At 32.7% G+C, this 21,362-nt stretch overlaps 1 protein-coding gene across 1 annotated transcript; it reads left to right on the top strand.

Annotated features, from left to right (window-relative positions):
• Positions 1–5,503: 5,503 nt before the first annotated feature.
• On the top strand, positions 5,504–21,031 carry LOC127728410 (integrin beta-1-B-like). Its single transcript, XM_052235775.1, has 8 exons — positions 5,504–5,782; positions 11,479–11,528; positions 12,658–12,815; positions 14,120–14,229; positions 16,410–16,496; positions 18,460–18,607; positions 19,273–19,371; positions 20,851–21,031. Exons 1-8 carry the CDS (start codon positions 5,711–5,713, stop codon positions 20,931–20,933), a joined length of 807 nt encoding a protein of 268 aa, XP_052091735.1. The 5' UTR covers positions 5,504–5,710; the 3' UTR covers positions 20,934–21,031.
• The last annotated feature ends 331 nt before the right edge of the window (positions 21,032–21,362 follow it).

Genomic DNA, 21,362 nt, shown 5'->3' with positions numbered 1-21,362 from the left:
AGCGTTCATTTATTTATTTGCCCTCGTAAACAGTTTTGTTAAAATACCGAAATCAGTAAATTCTTATCGTGAACGAATAAGTCGGGTACACCTTTTTACATTCAGGCGTGCTTAAGTTGCACTTTTTTCTTCTTATTAAGAAAAAATATTTTAATTTTAGCATCTATCTAAAGATTAGATTATTTACACACACACAAAAATAGGGCTTACAGTTGATTTTGAAACTCTATATGAATTCACATTTATATTCAACCAAACAGATAGGCCGAGATCCATACCTTTATAAGTTTCAAAACAGAGAAGGTGTGTTTGAAAACAAATAATCAAGTACTGCTATATCGTTTAAGGCAAATGCAAGTGTTACTTGTATTAATTATATAATTTTAATTGGCACAATATCACATTAAAATTTACTGAGAAATATTATACATAGTAATCATGAAAATGTACTACTGTAACAATGAAATTCGGACGAATACACTCCTTTTCACTACCCCTCCATCTACTCATTTAAGTTTAGGCCAAACAGCCTTAGCAACAGTCTTTTATTTTTTTCCCTGTAAATAAAAAGATTGATTGAATTTACTTAAACTAAAAAAAAAATACAATCTTATTTTCAATAAGAAACAAGAAAATTAATTCGAAACACAATTCATGATTTATTTCTCCTAATTTTCAATGAAAACAAAGTATTTTCTTCACTTTTCTTTTAACAAATTATTCTTTCAGAAATTTAAAAAATAAACAATAAACAATGTTGAAGACCGTACCTTGACCTATAATGGTTTACTTTTATAAATTGTGACTTGGATGGAGAGTATTCTCATTGGCACTCATACCACATCTTCCTATATCTATTTAACCCAGCACATTCTTTATGTGTCTGTCCGAAGTCACGAGCCTGTAGTTTGTCGTTGGTTCATCTCTATCATATTTGTTATTTTTCGTAAATTGTTTTGTTATGAGTTAGGCCGTTAGTTTTCTTGTTGAATCCTTCCACAATTTTCATGTCGGGGCTTTTTATAGCCGACTATAAGGTACGATTTTTCGTTGTTGAAGGCCAAACGATAGCATATAATTGCTTACATACACTTTATTTGACCCTGGTGGATAGTTATCTTATTTGCAATCATACAACATCTCCACTGTTTATATTTAAAAAAAACCCAGCACCAACAAAAGATGAATGGTCGGGTTTTTTTTATTGAACTTACAAAATTTCACACTGAAAACAAACAAGACAACAGTCGTTAGTATTATAACGATATATGAATGTATTTAGGATAATATGGTTGGAAAAAAAACACCTTTTTGTCTTTAAAAACACAAAGTCAAATAGACGCAACGACGACTTCTGAACGAAATTTTATAATAATTGATAAGTAGTTTATTGTGTATATTTGTAAGCCAGTTAAACTTTGATACAGCCAAAATATCGTCACTTGATATTATCTAAACAGTGATTAATTTCATCTTTAAATTACAATATATTGCAAGACGCCGTGCAGACGAAAGTTGTTATTTTGCAATTCGCCGTACAACGTCCTGCAATTCGCCGTACAATAACCAAACAATGTTTTGGTCCATATTCTTTAAAAACATCTTTATGACAGCAGATTTCAGTCAATATGATGTCACACTATCATAATCTAAAAACGTGTCTGGAAAAATAATGAAAAACAGTTGAAAATCTTGCAAATGGGGCGACAGAGGACAATCGACCTCGAAATTTTCAGGTACTAAGTGGCAAGTATTGGAGTATAACACAAAATATTGCCTTAATTTTGTACTTATCGGCCTAATAATTTAAAGAATTATATATCAGAAAATCATTTCTTAAGCGGTACCCTCGTCAAATCAGTAGAAATGCTTTAAATTGAATGATTTCTTAACTTGTTTACTTTTTTTTTCCATTTCTCTCCGCTTCGTTAGTACCCAATTTCCGGTGGCGATGATACACAGTGTTATATACTTTATTTGATATCTGATTAAATTGATCAGAAAACTCGAAATTTGATAAATATAAAAACGGTTTGCCATATCTAGTTCGTCATATTAAATTTTGTTTTTCGTTTACGGTTTCATCTTTTTAATTGTTTCTTATGGAAAGCCTCAGCTGTCATATATTAGAGATTTACAAAACGTTATGCTGAAGCTTAAAATGTAAGTTAAGACAGCGTGGTGGTGAATTGGGTCATCAAAATGCTCATTTGAACTCTAAATTTCAATATGCTAAATTGAATCTGCGTTATGTTGACTTGCAATGACAAGTTCTTCAGTTGTGATAGTATTATGATAAGTCACGATGTTGTGGTGATATGCCAATAACACGTTTTTTCATGCAGGGTTCTAACTAACTTACTATGCAGTATGTTATTTTCACATTCTTGAAGGCCATACGGTGACCTTTGGTTGTTTAAATCTTCATCCTTAGGTCTTTGGAATAGTTGGTAGTTGTCTCATTGGTAACAGGTACGTACATGGGCAATCTCACTGTTTTTTATGAAATTTTTCATCAATTTGAGCATGTGAAACTGCATATGAATATCGAAAAATTATATAAGTAACTTTTATACTTTCGGATTTATAGCAATTTGAATATTCTGTAGAAAGGAGTACAAATGTATAGGATGCACGTAAATATTGAAAGCAATATTGAAAAAATTGACTTTAAATTGCATTTTCTCAAAAAAGTGTCCTACGAATTTTCTTAAAAATTGATATGTTATTGCCACTAAAATTTCCGTTTTTTAATATGAAAATTATAGGGGGTCACCGAATTCGTTTCTGATGTATAAATCATTCAAGTCTCTTTGTAATATCTAAAAACGACGAGAATAACATTTCTAACGAGGACGTCACGATTATTTTTGCCTTTTCGGCGCTTTTTCTACGCTGTACAGAACATTCAACTTTTCATACTAAAAAAACGAATTTCGGTGACCCCCTATAAATTTCATATCAATAAAACGGAAATTTCAGTAGCTATAACATATCGTTTGTAAAGAAAATTCGTATGACATGATTTCGCGAAAAGTTAATTTTAAGTCAAAATTGCTGAACTTTTTAACGATATTCACGTGTATTCTATACATTTGTACTACTATTTTCCTAATATTTTATTTGCTATATCTCAGAAAGTATAAAAGTTAAAATATATAACCATTTCGATGTTCATGTGCAGTCCCTCGTGCTCTAGTTGTATGCAAAATTTCATAAAATTCTGCGAGATCATCCATTTACGTACCTATTACCTTAAATGCATGTCTTTGCCACTGGACGTAAACACCATCCACCCAACCTCCTCATACACTTATAAATAATTACTAATCAAATAGAAGTTCAATCTGTTTAATGCAATAATTACTGTTACACAAAAAAACTTAGGACTGCATCTAATAATCTGTTGTTATCAGGGATACATTTCTTCTATTATCTTTGCACGTTTGACATGCTTTAAGCATGCAACAAAGTTAATAGTTTATCTTCAGTTTTTGGTTGTTGTTACAACTCTATTCATTGCACTAACCATGCAAATAACAGTACTTGCATAAATGTAATGTTTATTTTTTAACATTTACAGGATCTTAAACATCTTATAATGTTTTAAATACAGACGACAAAATTTGCCAATGGTATAATCGAGTTTTTTTTTCTAGACAGACAAAAATATACCATGGAATTGAAGATATAATACCCAGAAGGGTAAATAAACGGTCTGATGAAAGACAGCAAGTACCAACAAACTTTGAATTTGAAGTATTTTATATCTTTGCTCTCTCAAATTATGGTGTAACATTTTGTTCAGTATTCGGAAATAATACCTTTGCGAATAGATTTAAACATATTAAGCAGAAACATTTTGTTTGTGAACCTCATGGATAAAAAGAGGACTGATATTTACAGTCAATAACAATTCGACACTGACATTTGATAGAAATGGTCATGCAATAGATAATTTGTGAAATAGAAATACTTTCCAGGTTTTCAAAACACCTTCACGTTGACTAGAAATTTTGCAGAATTTTCTTTGAAAATAGTTTAACGATTAGATGACATATATTAAAAGGAAATTTGTTGATCGCGTCATCGGCAGGACTCTAATATGTTCTGTCATACTTTCAATTTCGTATTTTACATTGCAAGTAATATCAACTGTCAACCTTGTGGCAAACGATATTATTTTGATTTAGAGTATTTCTTAGTCATACTTATATGCCTTTTAGCACTACATTTATGGAGAACACTTAGTCTGGTCTTTATTTTCACAACAGCTAATTGAAGTATAACACACAACCACATACGATGCATAAATCAGGATATTGCGAAACGCTTTGAAAGTTATGATTTGACCGTTTGATTCTTCAAAAAATATGTTTTTGTTCACACGTTTGACTAGCATTTACTACATTTACTAACACTGGGTATTTACCACTGCTGGTGGACCCCCGATGGTATCATCAGCTGAGTGAACATTGTTTCGGTACTTACATGATTTACAGCATACATGTACCTTCTTAAATTCTCAGTTGACAAACTAGTTAGAAATCAACAACAAATTAATTAAATATCACGTTACTGATATGAAAATAAAAATATGTGGTATAAATGCCAATGAGACAACTCTCCATCAGAGACCAAATGACATAGAAGTTAACAATTATAGGTTACCGTATGGCCTTCAACAATAAGCAAAGCCCATACCACATAGTCAGCTATAAAAGGCCCCGAAAGGACAAAAGTAAAACATTTCAAACGAGAAAACTAACGGCCTGATTTATGTTAAAAAAACAGTGAACGAAATACAAATATGATATATAGCAACAAACGACAATCACTGAATCATAGGCTCCTGACTTGGGACAGGCACATACAGAAAGTGGCGGGATTAAACATGTTAGCGGGCGCACAACCCTCCCCTAACCTTGGACAATGGTGTAACAGCACAGCATATGAACAAACTATACAAATCAGTTGAAAAGGGCTTAACTAATCAGATCGATACAAAGCAGAAAAACAAGTACCAAAAAAACAGACCGGACGTGGCACGGTATTTCTATATCCCCACAACAAAAAAGACACTTAAGTACAGATCTGAGAGTACTCGCAGTTACTGTCAGCTAGTTCAAAGCCAATAACAACTAATAAAAAAATCATGTATCTAAGACTAAAGTATCAATCAGCACACATTCAACATCCAATGGATTTAGTATAAAGACGTCATTAACAGTAAGAGAAAAACATGACCTTATGCAATGCCAAAATATAGGTATCGACAGATTGTAGAACCGTGAATGTGCTTGTGCCTAGGTATTCATTTTACTGGTTCCTAGTATTACATGAGCATGTGTACATATCAAATTTGTACCGATGAACTTTATGTATTAGCCTGAGGTTTTACATGACTTGAAGATTGCAATACAGTAACTTTTTAACAAGCGGAGTTCTTTAAAAAGGCAATTAATATAGGAAATACTAAGAGACGGAAACAGAAGGTCATTGATGTTAAAATATTTATATTAACTATACTATTACAATTCAATACTTATTCACTAATACCTACACAGTTGTTCTGTTGGGGCACTAATCACGATCATCTACACATGAAGTTTTTTGACTGCGTGAAAGATAACATTTACAGCAAAAGTTTTGTTGAAGAAATCAAAGTTTGATTTATATGACTGCTGCGGCAAACACAGATTGAGAACAAATGGATATGATTTTCGATTTTGTTGTTTTAATTTGTGTTCTTGGACGAATTTCTGGGGAACTAACTACACAGGTAATCATAAATATTTTTGAAAATTACACGTTTTAAGGTTATTTTAAATTACTGATACACTAATCGCAAATCTATTTTTACGTCGACCCTAATCTACTGCACATAACGTGAAAAATCAACAAATGTTCTTCATATATACAATTTTTAGCTAGAAAATATCAGTGCCTCGCCAAATTTTTGAATATTTCTTTTAGAAAAGGGTAACTTAAGAGAGTCCATAATAGAGCAACGATACACGATTCTTATTATTAACTTGAAAAAAAACCAGAGTAATTAAAAGTTATTAGTTTTATCGTTTTTCATAAAAATGACGAATGTATACATAATACAAATATATTGTATTAGGAACAGGCAAATAATACTTTGTAAAAAAATATTCAAACAAGAGGTAAGAAATGTAAAAGTTGCATGATGCTTGAACTTTTTTTAATTGACCGCTTACTTGTAACGTTTTTATAAAGTGGACGTGTTTTAATAGATAACCATCTTATTCATAATCATACGAATCAGTCTGAGACTTCGTAGTGTCAGTAATTACCTTGTAATTATCATGTATCTTGGCAAATCACCTTTTAAAACGTTTAAGATAACAAGACATAATTTTAAACTTAATGTACAAAAACAATTTTAGAGGTGCTCATAATTTTGTCATTTATTTTCGCATTGACTTGAAACATAAGTTATTGGCCATTACATCGGATGTTTTGTGTAGGTTGAATGACACGATTCCTGCACTTTAAAAACACACATTGAAGCAATTCTTGGAGGGATCCTCCGTGTAGGATTTATTTTTGATGAATTATAAACTCCAGGGTTTACTAGGGTATAGAAACAAAGCCGTCCCTGGACTTATCCCAATTAGCAGTAAAATACTTGCTTAAGTGGGGCGTCCGTTTGGTTCGGTTGTTATGGATTTATAATTCACAGCCACATCCAATCGGAATTGAGAAGCTAAATCCCATGCTTCGTGTAAGGAGAGTGCCATGTTAAAGAACACTTGCAACAACTTTTTCAGGATCCGTTGGTGATCAGTTGCAAGGACAAATACCTGCCCCTGTCTACATTATGACCTCCATTTTTCAGTTGAAGTCTAAATTTCTGCCCTTCATCCTGGTCGACCTACTCTGATCTGCAGAGAACCGATATATTTGATGATTGTTAGTTTGACGTACTCGTCCTGATTATGCATGAAATATCTTCCCTTTACGTTAAACATGCAACAGTCAATCAATTAAACCTGTATAAAAATCGATTATTTGCAGCTGTAAAAACTGAAAGCTCTTTTGAGACGCCGGATTTGCCATTGAACCATCCACTTTCAAATTGCTTCTCGCTGAGGCGTTGAATCCTAAGTTTTAAATAGTTTTGCCTCAATTGAAACAAGGGTCCAGCTACGACACTTTAAAGGTGCTCTGATCTTAATAGATGATTATGACTTTATTTAAACATATATGCATATTACTCATGTAAATTTAAAAGATTCAGTTTGGTAGCAGATCAAATATTGAAACATTTATGTATGAAAGAACCTTAGTGAGCGCGCTCACATACCCCACGTCCCCACATTGTCATTGGAGAAATAAAATAAGTGTAAGAAAAAAAAATTGTATCAGAAAAAAAATTGAATCATAATTTTCTGTCAATATGCACATCTACATATTATGTCCTTATTATCTACACAGTTTCATGAAATTCTGTTGTGTGGTTTGAGAGGAGTTGCGATGACAAAAGGTTGCAGTAGTATATTGGGCAAATAAGTTCAAAGGGGCGTAACTCCTGGAGAAAAAAAATTGAATCGTAATTTCCTGTCGATATGCACATCTACGTAGTATGTCCTTATTATCTGAAAAGGTTTCACGAAATTCTGTTGTGTGGTTTGAGAGGAGTTGCGATGACAAAAGGTTGCAGTAGTATATTGGGCAAATAAGTTCAAAGGGGCGTAACTCCTGGAAAAAAAAATTGAATCGTAATTTCCTGTCGATATGCACATCTACGTAGTATGTCCCTATTATCTGAAAAGGTTTCATGAAATTCTGTTGTGTGGTTTGAGAGGAGTTGCGATGACAAAAGGTTGCAGTAGTATATTGGGCAAATAAGTTCAAAGGGGCGTAACTCCTGGATAAAAATTGAATCGTAATTTCCTGTCGATATGCACATCTACGTAGTATGTCCTTATTATCTGAAAAGGTTTCATGAAATTCTGTTGTGTGGTTTGAGAGGAGTTGCGATGACAAACTGTTGCAGTAGTACATTAAATTAAATAAGTTCAAAGGGGCGTAACTCCTAGAAAAAGAATTGAATCGTAATTTTCTGTCGATATGCACAACTACATAGTATGTCCTTATTATCTAAAAAGGTTTCGTGAAATTTTGTTGTGTGGTTTGAGAGGAGTTGCGATGACAAGAAACAGGACTGACGGACTGGCGGACTGACAGACTGACAGACGGACGGACGGACAGACGGACGCACGGGTCAAAAACATTTTAACCTCCGCACTCGTTGCGTGGGGTATAATTATAATATCAGGCATTTGAAGCAAGGAAACACGTTTATGGGAAAGTATGGGATCTGTATAAAAGCTTTTGACTCGAATGATAGGGTGTGCATATGTACTTTAAGGAGTCCATAAAAAAATCACTACATTTTCGGATATACTCTGTATAAGAATGTATTCAACTGGTTTCATTTCTCATGTTGCAATTTGCTTACAGTTGCAATCGATTTCTCTTGCAAGACTTTAACATTTTCTAAGTAAAATGCAATTTTTTCACACACATACATAAACGTTAGGAGGCATGATATTTTTGTCTAGTCTGTCCATCCGTACGCCTGTCTTTCAGTCTGTCTACCCGTCACATAAATGTACTCACGCAATATCTCATAGGTATGAATGAAACAAAAACGACTGAGTTTTTAAAAAGCATGAGTATTTGTGCATCTCCACATATTATCAGCTTGATTCTTATTGCTTCACTTTGAAAATATCGGCTATATTATTCCTACATGCGGGAAGAATTTTGAACATAAAATCTCCTTCAGTTTTCATAGGAAATGAAAGAACATTGTCAAATTTATTTGACAACGTACACCGTGTTTGTTTTTTTTTTATCTGATTAATTATTTTTTCTTAATTACAAATCATTGTTTTCATCAATTTTACATGTAAGCGAGTTTGACAATGCAAAAATTCTATATTTTATTTTTGAAAGGAACAAAACTTGATAGCACACGGTTTTACCATTGCGGTTTTGCACCTTTCAATTTTATGAAGAAACTTTCCATCAGCATCTGTGCCATAGGTGAACAACTTATTTTGATTTTAATGTAGCTTTTCTTCATCATTTATCACATCACCGAAAGAGATTTTATTCTCGGGATTTTACTTCCATGATCAACACGATGGGTTTCACTATTTGAGCAAGACTGACTGATTGAATACCCTTCCGAAGCACCTGAGTCCACTTTAACTTTTTTTATTGTGATCGTGTTGCTTTCTTTTTCTTTTTTTGTTCGTTGTGTTTGTGCCAATTTATTTTCCAATTAGTGTGTTTTTTCTATTGGTCAAGATGTTTTTTAATCGATTGTCTTGAGTAACTTGGCATTTTCAATTTAAATTAAAAAATTGGATATTTAGGGTTAGAAAATTGTTATGGTAATGTCACAATGTTGAACACGAGACACCTATGAATCTCCTATGTATGAAATATCATCGACTCTTAATTGTCAGAATCCATTTTGAGTAACTGTACTCATGAAGCACGAACTGTTGACTCATTATTAACACTTGAGTACAAATTTCTTGTTGAGGTTCGTGATTTTGTTATTACTTTTCTGTGTTACGTTTCTTGGCTGTTGTTGGGTCTTTTCGTATTTTAGCTTTATACGAATAAAAGTTTGATATTTGAATTGTACAAATGTAGTAATGCGCAATATAAGTTGATGAAATTATTTGTTTTAAACATTTTGTAATTGGATGAAAAAAAAAATACTTTTGACGTCGGGATTTCTGCATTTCTTTTACTTTTTCATTGCCCTCTCCCCCTTCATCCCTTTGGTATCATCTTTTTATCTTTTGGTCAGCTTGGATTTTTTGGGGTTTCAAATTGCAATATATGAACTTGGTCAGTTCTACATATTTTTCATGGCAAAACTTTCTACATTTTACAGTAGAATGATCTAGAAATGAGCAAATCTTTAGACCGTTTAATTATGTTCATTGACAGACTTAGCTTTTCTACAATGTTTTCAACAAAATACAATAGTTTGTTATAAACTGATTTGAATTGATGGAAACATGACTGAGGAGTTACTTCGTCACATGTGACGTTTTCTGATATTTTGTTATAGTTGCTGTACTTTTGACGTAAACAGGAGTATACAGAAGAAATATGTTTTTGTATAGAATTAGACCTTTAATTGTTGTTTTGAAGCCAGCTTACATTAGGCTGATCCGCATCTTTGCATATAATTTCTTTTTCCCATTATGATAATCAAGTAATCAAGTAAACAAAATGAAGAAACATGGACAATTTATTGTCCGTTTTGTGTAAGCAACATACCTTATAATATTTTTGTCGTAACGGCAAACTCACCTACAAGCCCAGCCTGCTGTAAACTGATCACACGAGAAATTCGATTGACTAACCTTCCCAGCAAGTCCCTTAGTTAAAAAAAAATATACAAAAACCTTAGTCAGATGGCGTCATATTTGTATCGAGAATATTTTTAATAAACAACTCAGGACCGCGGTGTTTTTTTATGAACACTCTTAAACAGAATTACAAACCTAGATCAAACATATAGAAGCTTCACAATCATAAATAAAAATCACCAGTACTGCTGATAAGACTATTTATGGAAAACGGAGTTCATGTTCCCTTTGCCATTAGGGTCTGTTCTTTCAGTGGATGTATCTCAATATGTATGACAATACATCCGATAAAAACGAACCAGGACATGTATAATACTGAAACAATAAAACATAAAAACTTTTATTATTTTTATGGCATTCATAATTCCAAATCAATTGAACTTCTTAAAATTGCGAATGGCAACTTCCTGAGCCAACTTATTAATGGGCAATTTTACAAAATAACGAGGAACTTTTATGCACAATATACATATAATTTTGATTATTCATTTTCAACAGTTGTGCTTGCAAACCAGAAGATCACGTATTTTCTTTATCTGCATACTTCTGGAAATTAAAGCTTATTGAAATGAAATTCATTGCAGTTCATCTTTCGGAATTTGATCTATTCTTGGTGTTTTTTTTTCAAAAATTCACTTGCCCCAGTTGAAGAAATTATAAGTTGTTTCTGTACAAAAAGAGATGACCTCCAGTGACAAAGGTCAGTTTTGTCTTTCTTTACGATATAATTTCATTTTTCGTATATATTTCAGGTCTTGTCAGAAACTATTGCATATCTATTTTAATTGACTGAAAAAAGGCAACTAAACGTTTGGCACGTACTTAGATTTCGCAGAATTCTATAATGTCAGTGAATCGTGCAGGGTTTAATTAATAGTTGTTCACATTATTTGGTATATAAACAGCTAGCAGTACTAAACAATTTAATGGATTTAGCGGTTTCTCCTCCCAAGATGATTTTTTATGATATATGTTGAGATAGAGTTATACAATTATCATATAAATGTTTATACTTTCATCTTCTCTTTCGTAATTTACTTTGCAGCTTCCCGACAGACGTAAGCTCTGCACAGATGAAATAAGCCAATGTATTCTGTGAGTAGTTATTTCAAAAATAGATCAGATGATTAAAACGTATAAAAATCTTTCGATAAAATATAACGCCCTAAGTACCAATAACAACAGTGAGTTAGTAATAACAAAGCAACCTAAAAACATAACTAAAGAAACATCCACAGATTGCACAAAAAGAAACAACGATGCAGAACAATGCCCTAGATTATTTTCAATGAATACAGATAGTGTTTAACTATGTATGTATTCTGAAATGTAAATCAACCAATAAATAGTTATCCAAGAACGTAAAGATTAAATATATCATACCATAACAATATCTATTATTAATATGAAGTTACCAACAGATTTAAAGGACAACTCTCCAAATTATTTGCTTCATCCATTTCACCTGATCACCGACAATAAACAGGAAGTCTAAGAGTGTGTATTTGCGAATATGTAGTAGTCAGTGATTCGCCGCTGGCTCTAATGTTGAATACGTTTATTTCTTAACATTTCAGTTGAACAATTGTTCTATTTAATAAGCACTTAAGAATAAAGTTACAGCTTTCTGGTGTAAGGTATTATACGTTAGACGGTTTTTGGCTATTTTTACACCTTTTGCATTTGAATCCTTATGCAGAAACACACTTAAAGGGCGGAGCAATTTCGTTATTCTTTAAACTTCACTCAGGGATAAATATGTAGAGTATTACTGTTCAAATAACATCAAAACTACATCAAATAACATAAGGAGATATGGTATGATTGCCAATGAGACAAGTTGAACTATCCATGCACCAAAGACCAAATGGCGTAGATGTTGCATGTAGCTACTATAGGTCACTGTACAATATTACATCTCATGCAAAGTTGATCCCTTTTTGTCAATGAATAAACTCATCATACATACCATGATATTGCTCCGAATATATAATATTGCTCCGAATATATAGTATTGCTTCAAACGTATTTTAACATCCCGGGCTTTCAAATGTTTAGGTTTGATAATTCCTGACGAAGGTAAATCCTATTTCGGACACACGAACCATCAATTGTTTTTTTTTTTCGTAACTTTATTTGATATTGTTGTAATTTTTGACTGCGTTTTCTTTGATATATCATTATAATTATGGATATGTGATTTATTTGATAAATCAATTTCTAGTCCAGGATCAACAGATATCTGTTCTGGTAGAGGAGACTGTGTATGTGGTAATTGCCATTGTAATTCAAGAAGAGGAGATTCACCACTGACATACACAGGAAAATGGTGTGAATGTGATCCATCGAGTTGTCCGTCATATAATGGGGTTGTTTGTGGCGGTAAATATTTTTTTTGTATAGAAGGCTAAGTGCCGATTACTCTTTCAGAATAAAAATACAATAACATTTATGTTTATATTTTTGTAACGAGATTTCACCAAATTGTACTCAGTTTTATTTTCGTCAGGGAAATATTGTCAGAATAAAACATATATTGACACAAAATTTTATGCACATACACTTTTACCCGCTCTCCCCTTAAAAATGAGAACACCACAAGAAACAGAAAAAAAAATCAGAACAAAAACAGAACCAAAACAAAATCAAATCAAATCAAACAAAACAAAACAAAGAAGAAAGAGAGAAAAAAGCGAGATATTATATATAACTAGTAATAAAATAATAAATTGTGCGTCGTTTAAGTCATTTTCATTGCATGTTAAAGTTCTATAAACTTTATATTTTAGTATTGATACACAATGAAGTCGATTGTTTTAGATTTTTAGCTGCATTTTCGCTTTCCATATTTGTATATGTATATTATATACATTTATAAACAGTATATAAACGAACAAGAAGTATTTGTAAAACAATTCTTTGTCAACAAGAGGTCTATGTAAAACAATTCTTTGTCAACAAGAGGTCTATGTAAAACAATTCTTTGTCAACAAGAAGTCTATGTAAAACAATTCTTTGTCAACAAGAGGTCCAAGAGGATTTTACTTTGTATATATTCTGATGACAGTGTTAATAGAATTGTAAAATTATTTTGTCGTTTTTTTCGAGGTCATACTCAAACAGAAAAGACATTTTTACCACAAAGCAAATGAAATTATGCAAAACAAATAGGTGAAATAATACTTAATAATAAAATCAAGATGAATAATAAAACCAAGATGTTGATGCCTTTCGCTTGTCTTAAACGTGTTTAGTTTTGATTTTCCTAAATAAATTAGATTTAAAATCGAACATAATTGAAGAAATAAAGGCAACTTGTATCATTCATACCTTAATTATTAATTCAACAGGCCCACAGATGGACGAATAGTTACTTGCTGTTGTGCTTGTATTTCCAAAACACAACTACCTCAATATATATCATATATGTCCGTTTTATAGGTGATGTAGGCTTAATAGTTGCGTGAGCGCGTGTGAGTTTTTTTTTAGGGGGGGGGGGGTATAGTTTCTAAGGAAAAATATTTAGACTGCTGTTCAAATTATAGATCCATAAATTAAACAAACTTAAGTATACAAATACACAAAATCAATTGAAATTTGAATTAGAAAATCAAAAAAGGATTACCACTGTTCGTGTTGATTAGAACAGATTTATTTGATACAATCATTCGTATAATTCATTACAGGCAGTGAGCATGGCGTCTGTGATTGTGGATTCTGTAAATGTTATAAAAACTTCGATGGCAAAAACTGTGGATGTTCAACAAGAAAAGATATGTGTACAGCAAATGATGGAGTAAGTTACTACATATCTTTTAAAAACAAATTGGCCATAACGATGAACTGAAAATATACAGTTTCTAACAGCTGCTGTTAATATGATAACTGACATGTTTATTGTTGAACATGTGTATATATCAAAAGAAGGAGATGTAGTGCATACGTCAATAAGATAGTAACCCAACAAATAACATTTAGAGGGTCAACATGCAGTCCTCAACGATAGAAAGGTGTCTATATAATATGTCAATCTCGTATTAGATCTATTATTTAAATGCTATGATTACAATCAGATACTATCATAAGATCGTAAAGTATCTAAATAACACAAAAATAAGATATGACATAAGGTGGTTTCTCTTATGGGACAGGCACATGTGAGGGATATATTGATTAACCCCTTCCTTGTCAATTTGATTACTGCACTAACAATGGTACTTACAAAGCATAAAATAAAAATCAGTACAAGAAAAGCACATTACTCTAATAAATGTTATTAACAATATAGAAGGAAATAGGCTGTAAATGTTTGCCCCTATAGAATTAATGAATGGTGATGTTTCTATTTGCAGGTTTATCCAAAATAACCTCTGCTTTTTGACATTATATACAACATAGCTCTTAGTATATTAAGTATCTACAACTTTTGCTATAAGTTTTTTTTAGGGTTAAGCGTCTCTAAAGAAGGAACTGTATAACATTCAGGAAAGTGCTTCGAAAGCACCAAATTTTGAGGAGTGTTATCTTCATTTATCACTTCAACATGCGTATATGACTACACGTATTTAATTTATTGTTAGCAGTTACTGTATTTAGGCAATATAATATGCATAATTGACTCTTAAATTAAGAGCATGCATCACTGTCAAGTAGAAATATGATATTGATCATGATATATGTCATTTACATATTAATATTTAAAACGAGGAGAAGAGAGACATGAAAGAAGACCTCAATTTGAAGAGTAAACAAATCATTTTGGAGGACGTGTTTTTCAACAAAATATCGGCATTCCCATGGGAACCAACTATGCTCCTCTTCTTGCAGACTTTTTCCTTTAATCATATGAGGCTGAATTTATACAGGAACTTCTTAGGAAGAAAGAAAAGAAGTTAGCAGTATCCTTTATCTTCACTTTCTGCTATATAGATGATGTTCTCTCACTAAATAATTCAAAATTTGGTGACTATGTTGAACGCATCTATCCCATCGAACTTGAGATAAAGGATACAACAGATACAGTTAAGTCGGCCTCATATCTTGACTTACATCTAGAAATTGAAAATGATGGTCGGTTGAAAACAAAACTTTACGACAAAAGAGATGATTTCAGCGTCCCAATTGTGAACTTCCCATTTCTATTTAGCAACATCCTAACAGCACCTGCATACTGAGTATATATATCGCAGTTGGTATGATATTCCAGGGCTTGTATTTGCTATCATGATTTCCTTGATAGAAAATTGCTGCTTACAAGGATGCGATTAAACCAAGAGTTCCAAGTGGTGAAGTTGAAATCGTCCCTTCGTAAATTTTATGGACGTCATCACGAATTGGCTGACCGTTATGGAATATTCATTTCCCAGATGACAACGGATATGTTCCAATTGTCTTAACTACAATCCCGTCCCCCTTTCCCCGAATGTGACCTACCGAATTAGGCTTATCACCAGGTTTGTGCTAACATGAGCAACACAAAGGGTGACACATGTGGAGCAGTATCTGCTTACCCTTCCGGAGCACCTGAGATCACCCCCAGTTTTTTGGTGGGGTTCGTGTTGCTCAGTCTTAAGTTTTCTATGTTGTGTTTTGTGTACTGTTGTTTGTTCGTCTTTTTCTTTTTAGCCATGGCGTTGTCAGTTTTTTTTTCGACTTGTGAGTTTGAATGTGCCTTTGGTATCATTCGCCTATCTTTAACAGAGTTCTCTGCATGATCTCAATGAAATGCAATAGAACACAACCAAAATGTAAGAGTAAGAGTAAAGATTGACAGATTAGAAGACAGAACAACGCGTCCAGGTAATGTTATATGTTTTACTGCAATGTTTTGCCCTAGGAGCTAAAACGCTAGTCGGACTTAGTGAGTTGGTCCAGCACATTGCAAGGAATACTTAAAAAGATTTGTTTTCCTCGGGGAAATGCATGTGATAGTTGGCGCTGGACGCTATCAAACATCAATCAATTATATATTTACAGACTACTTGTGGAGGACACGGGGAATGTATGTGTAACAAGTGTAAATGTGACAAAGAATACACAGGAGAGAAATGTACAGAATGCAAGGTATAGTATTTACATGTTATGTGTTTCACATATGTTGACTTTTTGCTTTGTAACGCACACATACAGTTCATGTAGAAATGTCAAACAAAATGATGATTCTGAATAAGTTCAGTTTAAGTATGATTTTATTTTTCAATGCTTCATTTGCATCACTTAATTTTGCATTTTCTTTTGGAAGCATACAGAAAAGGTTTAAAGTGAAATAAGATATATAATTAAATAGACACATAAAATACAACTGTAATTTCAAACTTCAAGGCTATTCGTTAATAGCCCGGTCAGACTTTGTTCATTTGACCACAGAGAATTTTTATCCCTACTTTGCAATTTTTTCATCCCAACACAATGAACATTTCCAAGTACATTCTATCTATGTAGGCCAGATTAGATAAAACGATCTTATTCCACCTTTAATGATCCGTGGTCGTTTCCATTGTTCTACCAACTAATACGTTGAATTTCCTCTTAACCAAAATTCTATCAGAAGTCATGCTATGTATTAAAAAGTTGCGCTGTATAGTTACATGTCTTTAGTTTTGTAGAATAATTATTTTAATGGCATTTTGTTAAAGTGTGAGTTATATCGGAAATTTTCCAGAATGAATTCCACTGTGAAATAAATGGTATCACCTTCGTTAATGGTATCATGTCTTTAGTTTTGTAGAATAATTATCTAATGGCATTTTGTTAAAGTGTGAGTTACATCGGAAATTTTCCAGAATGAATTCCACTGTAAAATAAATGGTATCACCTTCGTTAATGGTATCAGCTTATGATCACCTTATGGTTTGTAGTGTCGCTACTACAACTAACTCATCCGTGGTGTCATGGTAGCGTGCTGGTCTCGACTGCAGGAGGTTCGATCTCTGGTCGGGTCAAATCGAAGACTTGAAAATTTGTATTTGCTGCTTTCCCGGTAAGCAGACGACTCGGGGTTAAGTATAGTTAGAGCAAAGTCTAGTCGGCTCGGATATGTGGCATTAACATAATTATGTGTATGGATATGTAACTCCATATTAGCCAGCTATCCATTTAAATTATTTTCAAAAATGACATTGCTAGTTTGTTTTCGACTCCAGAAATTGAATATCCCTTTGGTATCTTTCGCCGCTCTTTTACTGAACTGACGTGATTGTAATTCAAATTCTTTTGAAGGACGTCATTAATAGTTTCTTGATTTGTAGTTTGGATTATCGATGTATCCACTTCCGGCTATGAGCCGTCATAGTCATAAAATTAATATATAAACAACATTGTTAGTTACTTGTCTGAAGAATGATACTACATGATGTATGTGCATCGTTGGTGGTGGTTAGTGGACAGGACGAGAGTCCATAGCGTCTGTGTTTGGTCAAATATTAAAACGTTTTAAACACTTAATTGGACTTTGTACAAGAGGTTGAGTAGAATACAATCCATGCCATTAAAGTGTCTAGTCCCCCCAAAAAAATATTTTGATTAACCCATGTCCTCGTTTATATTTTCACCGTAGTGTTAAATAAGTTATCAACGTTTAAATGTAAGGAGACTCCCATAGCATTTGTTTTAATGTGTATAATTCAACCAAAAAGAAATAGTCAGAAAGGTATTCATTTGATGCTCTGTAGTCACTTTTCTTATTTCAATTAGACATTTTTGCAATGGTTATCGTGTAGCTTTATGAACAAAGAATACCAACAGTCAATATTTGACTACAAAATAGAGAGTATACTTAAAACAGATATTTCATTTTGGATTCAGAAAATAGTCCTGGTGTTGATAGCATTCAAATTTGATTTTAATGTTTTTTAAAGTTACAGCGGAGATGAATATTAAGTAGACCCAGCATTGCGCGCATTGCATTTGTATGCAGGCCGTAATTATTCGTGATAAACAGTCTACGTGTACAAGGTAAACACATTTGTTTAGGTTCTAAAATACATTTAATGCAAATAGTAAGAAATGTTATTATTTATTGCTTTAGAATTGTAATACGTGTGATGCCAACAAAGAATGTGTTAAATGTATGATGACGAGGTCTGACAGCTCCAAAAGCGATAAAAGTTGCCAAGAACAATGTAGTCAGATTAATGTCAACCTTGTATACGACGTAGAAAAGACAGATTCACAAAGTATGTTTTCTTCTTTTTTCACAATATGTTCAATTTCTAATTAAGCACGCATTAATGAAAGATGTAAATAGTTGATTTCAATATCCAATTACTAAAGTACGCAGGCGCAAATAAAGAATTGTTTTATAAAGTGGGATTATTGGGGGATCATCTGAATAGGAGGGGGTTCAAGCCTATTTTGCCGCAATTTATTTTGCGGTTAAGGGTAGCATGATTTATCTATGGATTGTATTTTAATTATTTTCATTTGAAATATCGAAGAGGATCAATATGAATAAAATAGCTTTGGGGTATATGTCTATGAAACAGCAACCCAAAGACAAAATACATCAAAGTTAGACATGTCCATTCTTTCTGTTTTGTAAGTGTTTTTCTTCATACAGAAAATCATGTATTATACTTTCCTTATAAATGATACGCACCAAGGGGAGGACACAAGGAAGAAAATGCATACAAATTTAAGTTATCTCGCTTTGAGTCGTAATACATCATTGTTATCGGCTATACTATAAACTATGCTAACATAATATTGTAAATTATGCCTGAAAAGCACCCAAATTAAAGACCTGAATATTTAAGGTACCTTATTTTTGATCTTCCCTCAGCGGGATTAGAATCCATGCTTTTATGGAATCTTGGCTAACTAAGCTATATATATATTGTAGATAATGATTCTGAAATATTTTGTGAATATGAAGGAATAACCTACATTGTACAAACAGACAAAAACAAAGGAATACAGATCAAAGCTTCGAGAATTGAAGGTAAGGTGAAACTGCTATGTAGATATTTAATTTGTCGTAATTAAACGGTAAAATGTTCTTTTTCGTAATTTTTAGAAAATAAACAGGGTAACAATTATAGTACACAAGTTACGAAAAAAAATTGAAAATTTGAGTAAATTTTGAGTAAGTGAGAGACTTTTGGCTTATGCTGTCATGTACGACAACAATTTCAGCCGGTTTTGCATTCATATCTTATAGTCAAATGATTTCTACATTGAACGATTGTAAGGGAGCTACCATTTGATTTTTATGGGGGGGGGGGGGGGGGGGGGGGGGTGGGGGGGGGGGGGGAGGGCTAGGATGAAATTTGAAAAAAAGGCAGGACAGGAGTTTTGGGTAAAAAAAAAGGCAGGATGAGCAACTTGGAAAAAAAAAAAGGCAGGATGACAATTTATGTAAAAAAAGTCAGGATAAACTAATAAAAAAAAAGGCAGGACCGAATAGAGTGAAAAATAAAAAGGCAGGACAGAGATTACATAAAAATCAAATGGTAGCTCCCTAATTTGAAAATGAACTGCTTATGTAATACCTGTCCTATTACGTAGTGGTATAAAGTCGATAATGAGTCAAATTCAGCGAGGATTAATATCAGTAAGAGAAAGTATAACATTCGGAACAAGTGTTTGTGAGTAATTTTATCACATTCACCTGATAAAGTTAAATCTAGTGACGACAGAGACCAGGAAATGTTTGTAGCTAGAAAGTAGTTTAGGCAGAAAACAAACCAGAATAGACCGTTTATGTGATAGTTTCACAAGGACATTCTCATAATGGACACAAATTCTTGAAAAGTGAACCAACAGTGAAATCATGTGATGCAGGTATACTGCTACTCAGAAGAGAGAATTTACTTTTTGGAAAGAAAAATCATGACGTTTGTTATTAAGTGTTGTGTTAAAAAATAATTTGATGTCTAGATGTAACTTCTAATGTAAAACACTTCGGAGGGTTCTTTTGTTATTGTTATATGGTCTTTTCTCTACGTGTTGGATAAGATTAGATGTTGTTATTCTTAGAATAAATTATTGTTTAGAGAAATATTGGAAATTAGAGGATGTGTAAATTAAGGCACTGGGCTTGTGAATAACGCATTACATCAACTAAAAACCAAGCCTTAACAGTCAGTACTTACAACGTATCTGTATTACAAAACAAAATGTTAAATTGCACACTGCCTACAAAGAGAAAAACGTTAGCATAATGAGATCACTATATGAAATATATGACAAACTAAATTTAGCTTAACTAATTGAAGATAGTTTTAGCTAAGAACAGCTTTTATCTACAGCTACTTTACGCACAATCGATCATGTACACATAATGGATGCTTCATATAATATGAGTAATTTGAATTATTCACAAGAAATGTGTTTTGGAAACATTACTGTTAGCCTAGTCTGAAAATTTATATGTTTTTTTCATATTGTACTTATTCAAACAGTTTCTATGATTTTGTAGAAAATCCTAAAAACAGTGGAGTTATGTATTCCTCGATGGTTTTTGTACCACTGCTTGCTGTATTGACATGGGTGTTTCAATGATGTGTAGTTTGTGAAGAGACTTATGATACATAATGCTGAACTTGTACCAATATAAATGATTGTGTCAATTTATTTTTCTTATTAAATATTTAAAATTACATCATTATTGTTTAACGGAAATCCAGAACAGAGCCCAGAATACAGCAAGTCACAAATATAATTAAAAATCCGCCGTTACAGTACGAAGAAGATACAGGCTTGGCATTTAAAAAAAAAGATAGAAAAGCAAAATGCTCTTAATAAGTAGCGATCAGCATCAACATAAAATATGACTTTTCAAAACGTATTATTCTCTTCCTTTATGGATATTTGGAATATCATAAACTGCAACTTTGGCATAAGATGTTTTTATTGTTTTTTTGCTTTGATTTGTTCTTTTAGTCAAACATATTGTTTAAGTGTGCAAATAACGAAATTACGCCCGTTCAG

This window comes from Mytilus californianus, unplaced genomic scaffold (genome assembly GCF_021869535.1).
Source record: "Mytilus californianus isolate M0D057914Y unplaced genomic scaffold, xbMytCali1.0.p SCAF_2, whole genome shotgun sequence".
Lineage (NCBI taxonomy): Eukaryota > Metazoa > Mollusca > Bivalvia > Mytilida > Mytilidae > Mytilus > Mytilus californianus.
This window is presented reverse-complemented; position numbering and strand designations above follow the sequence as displayed.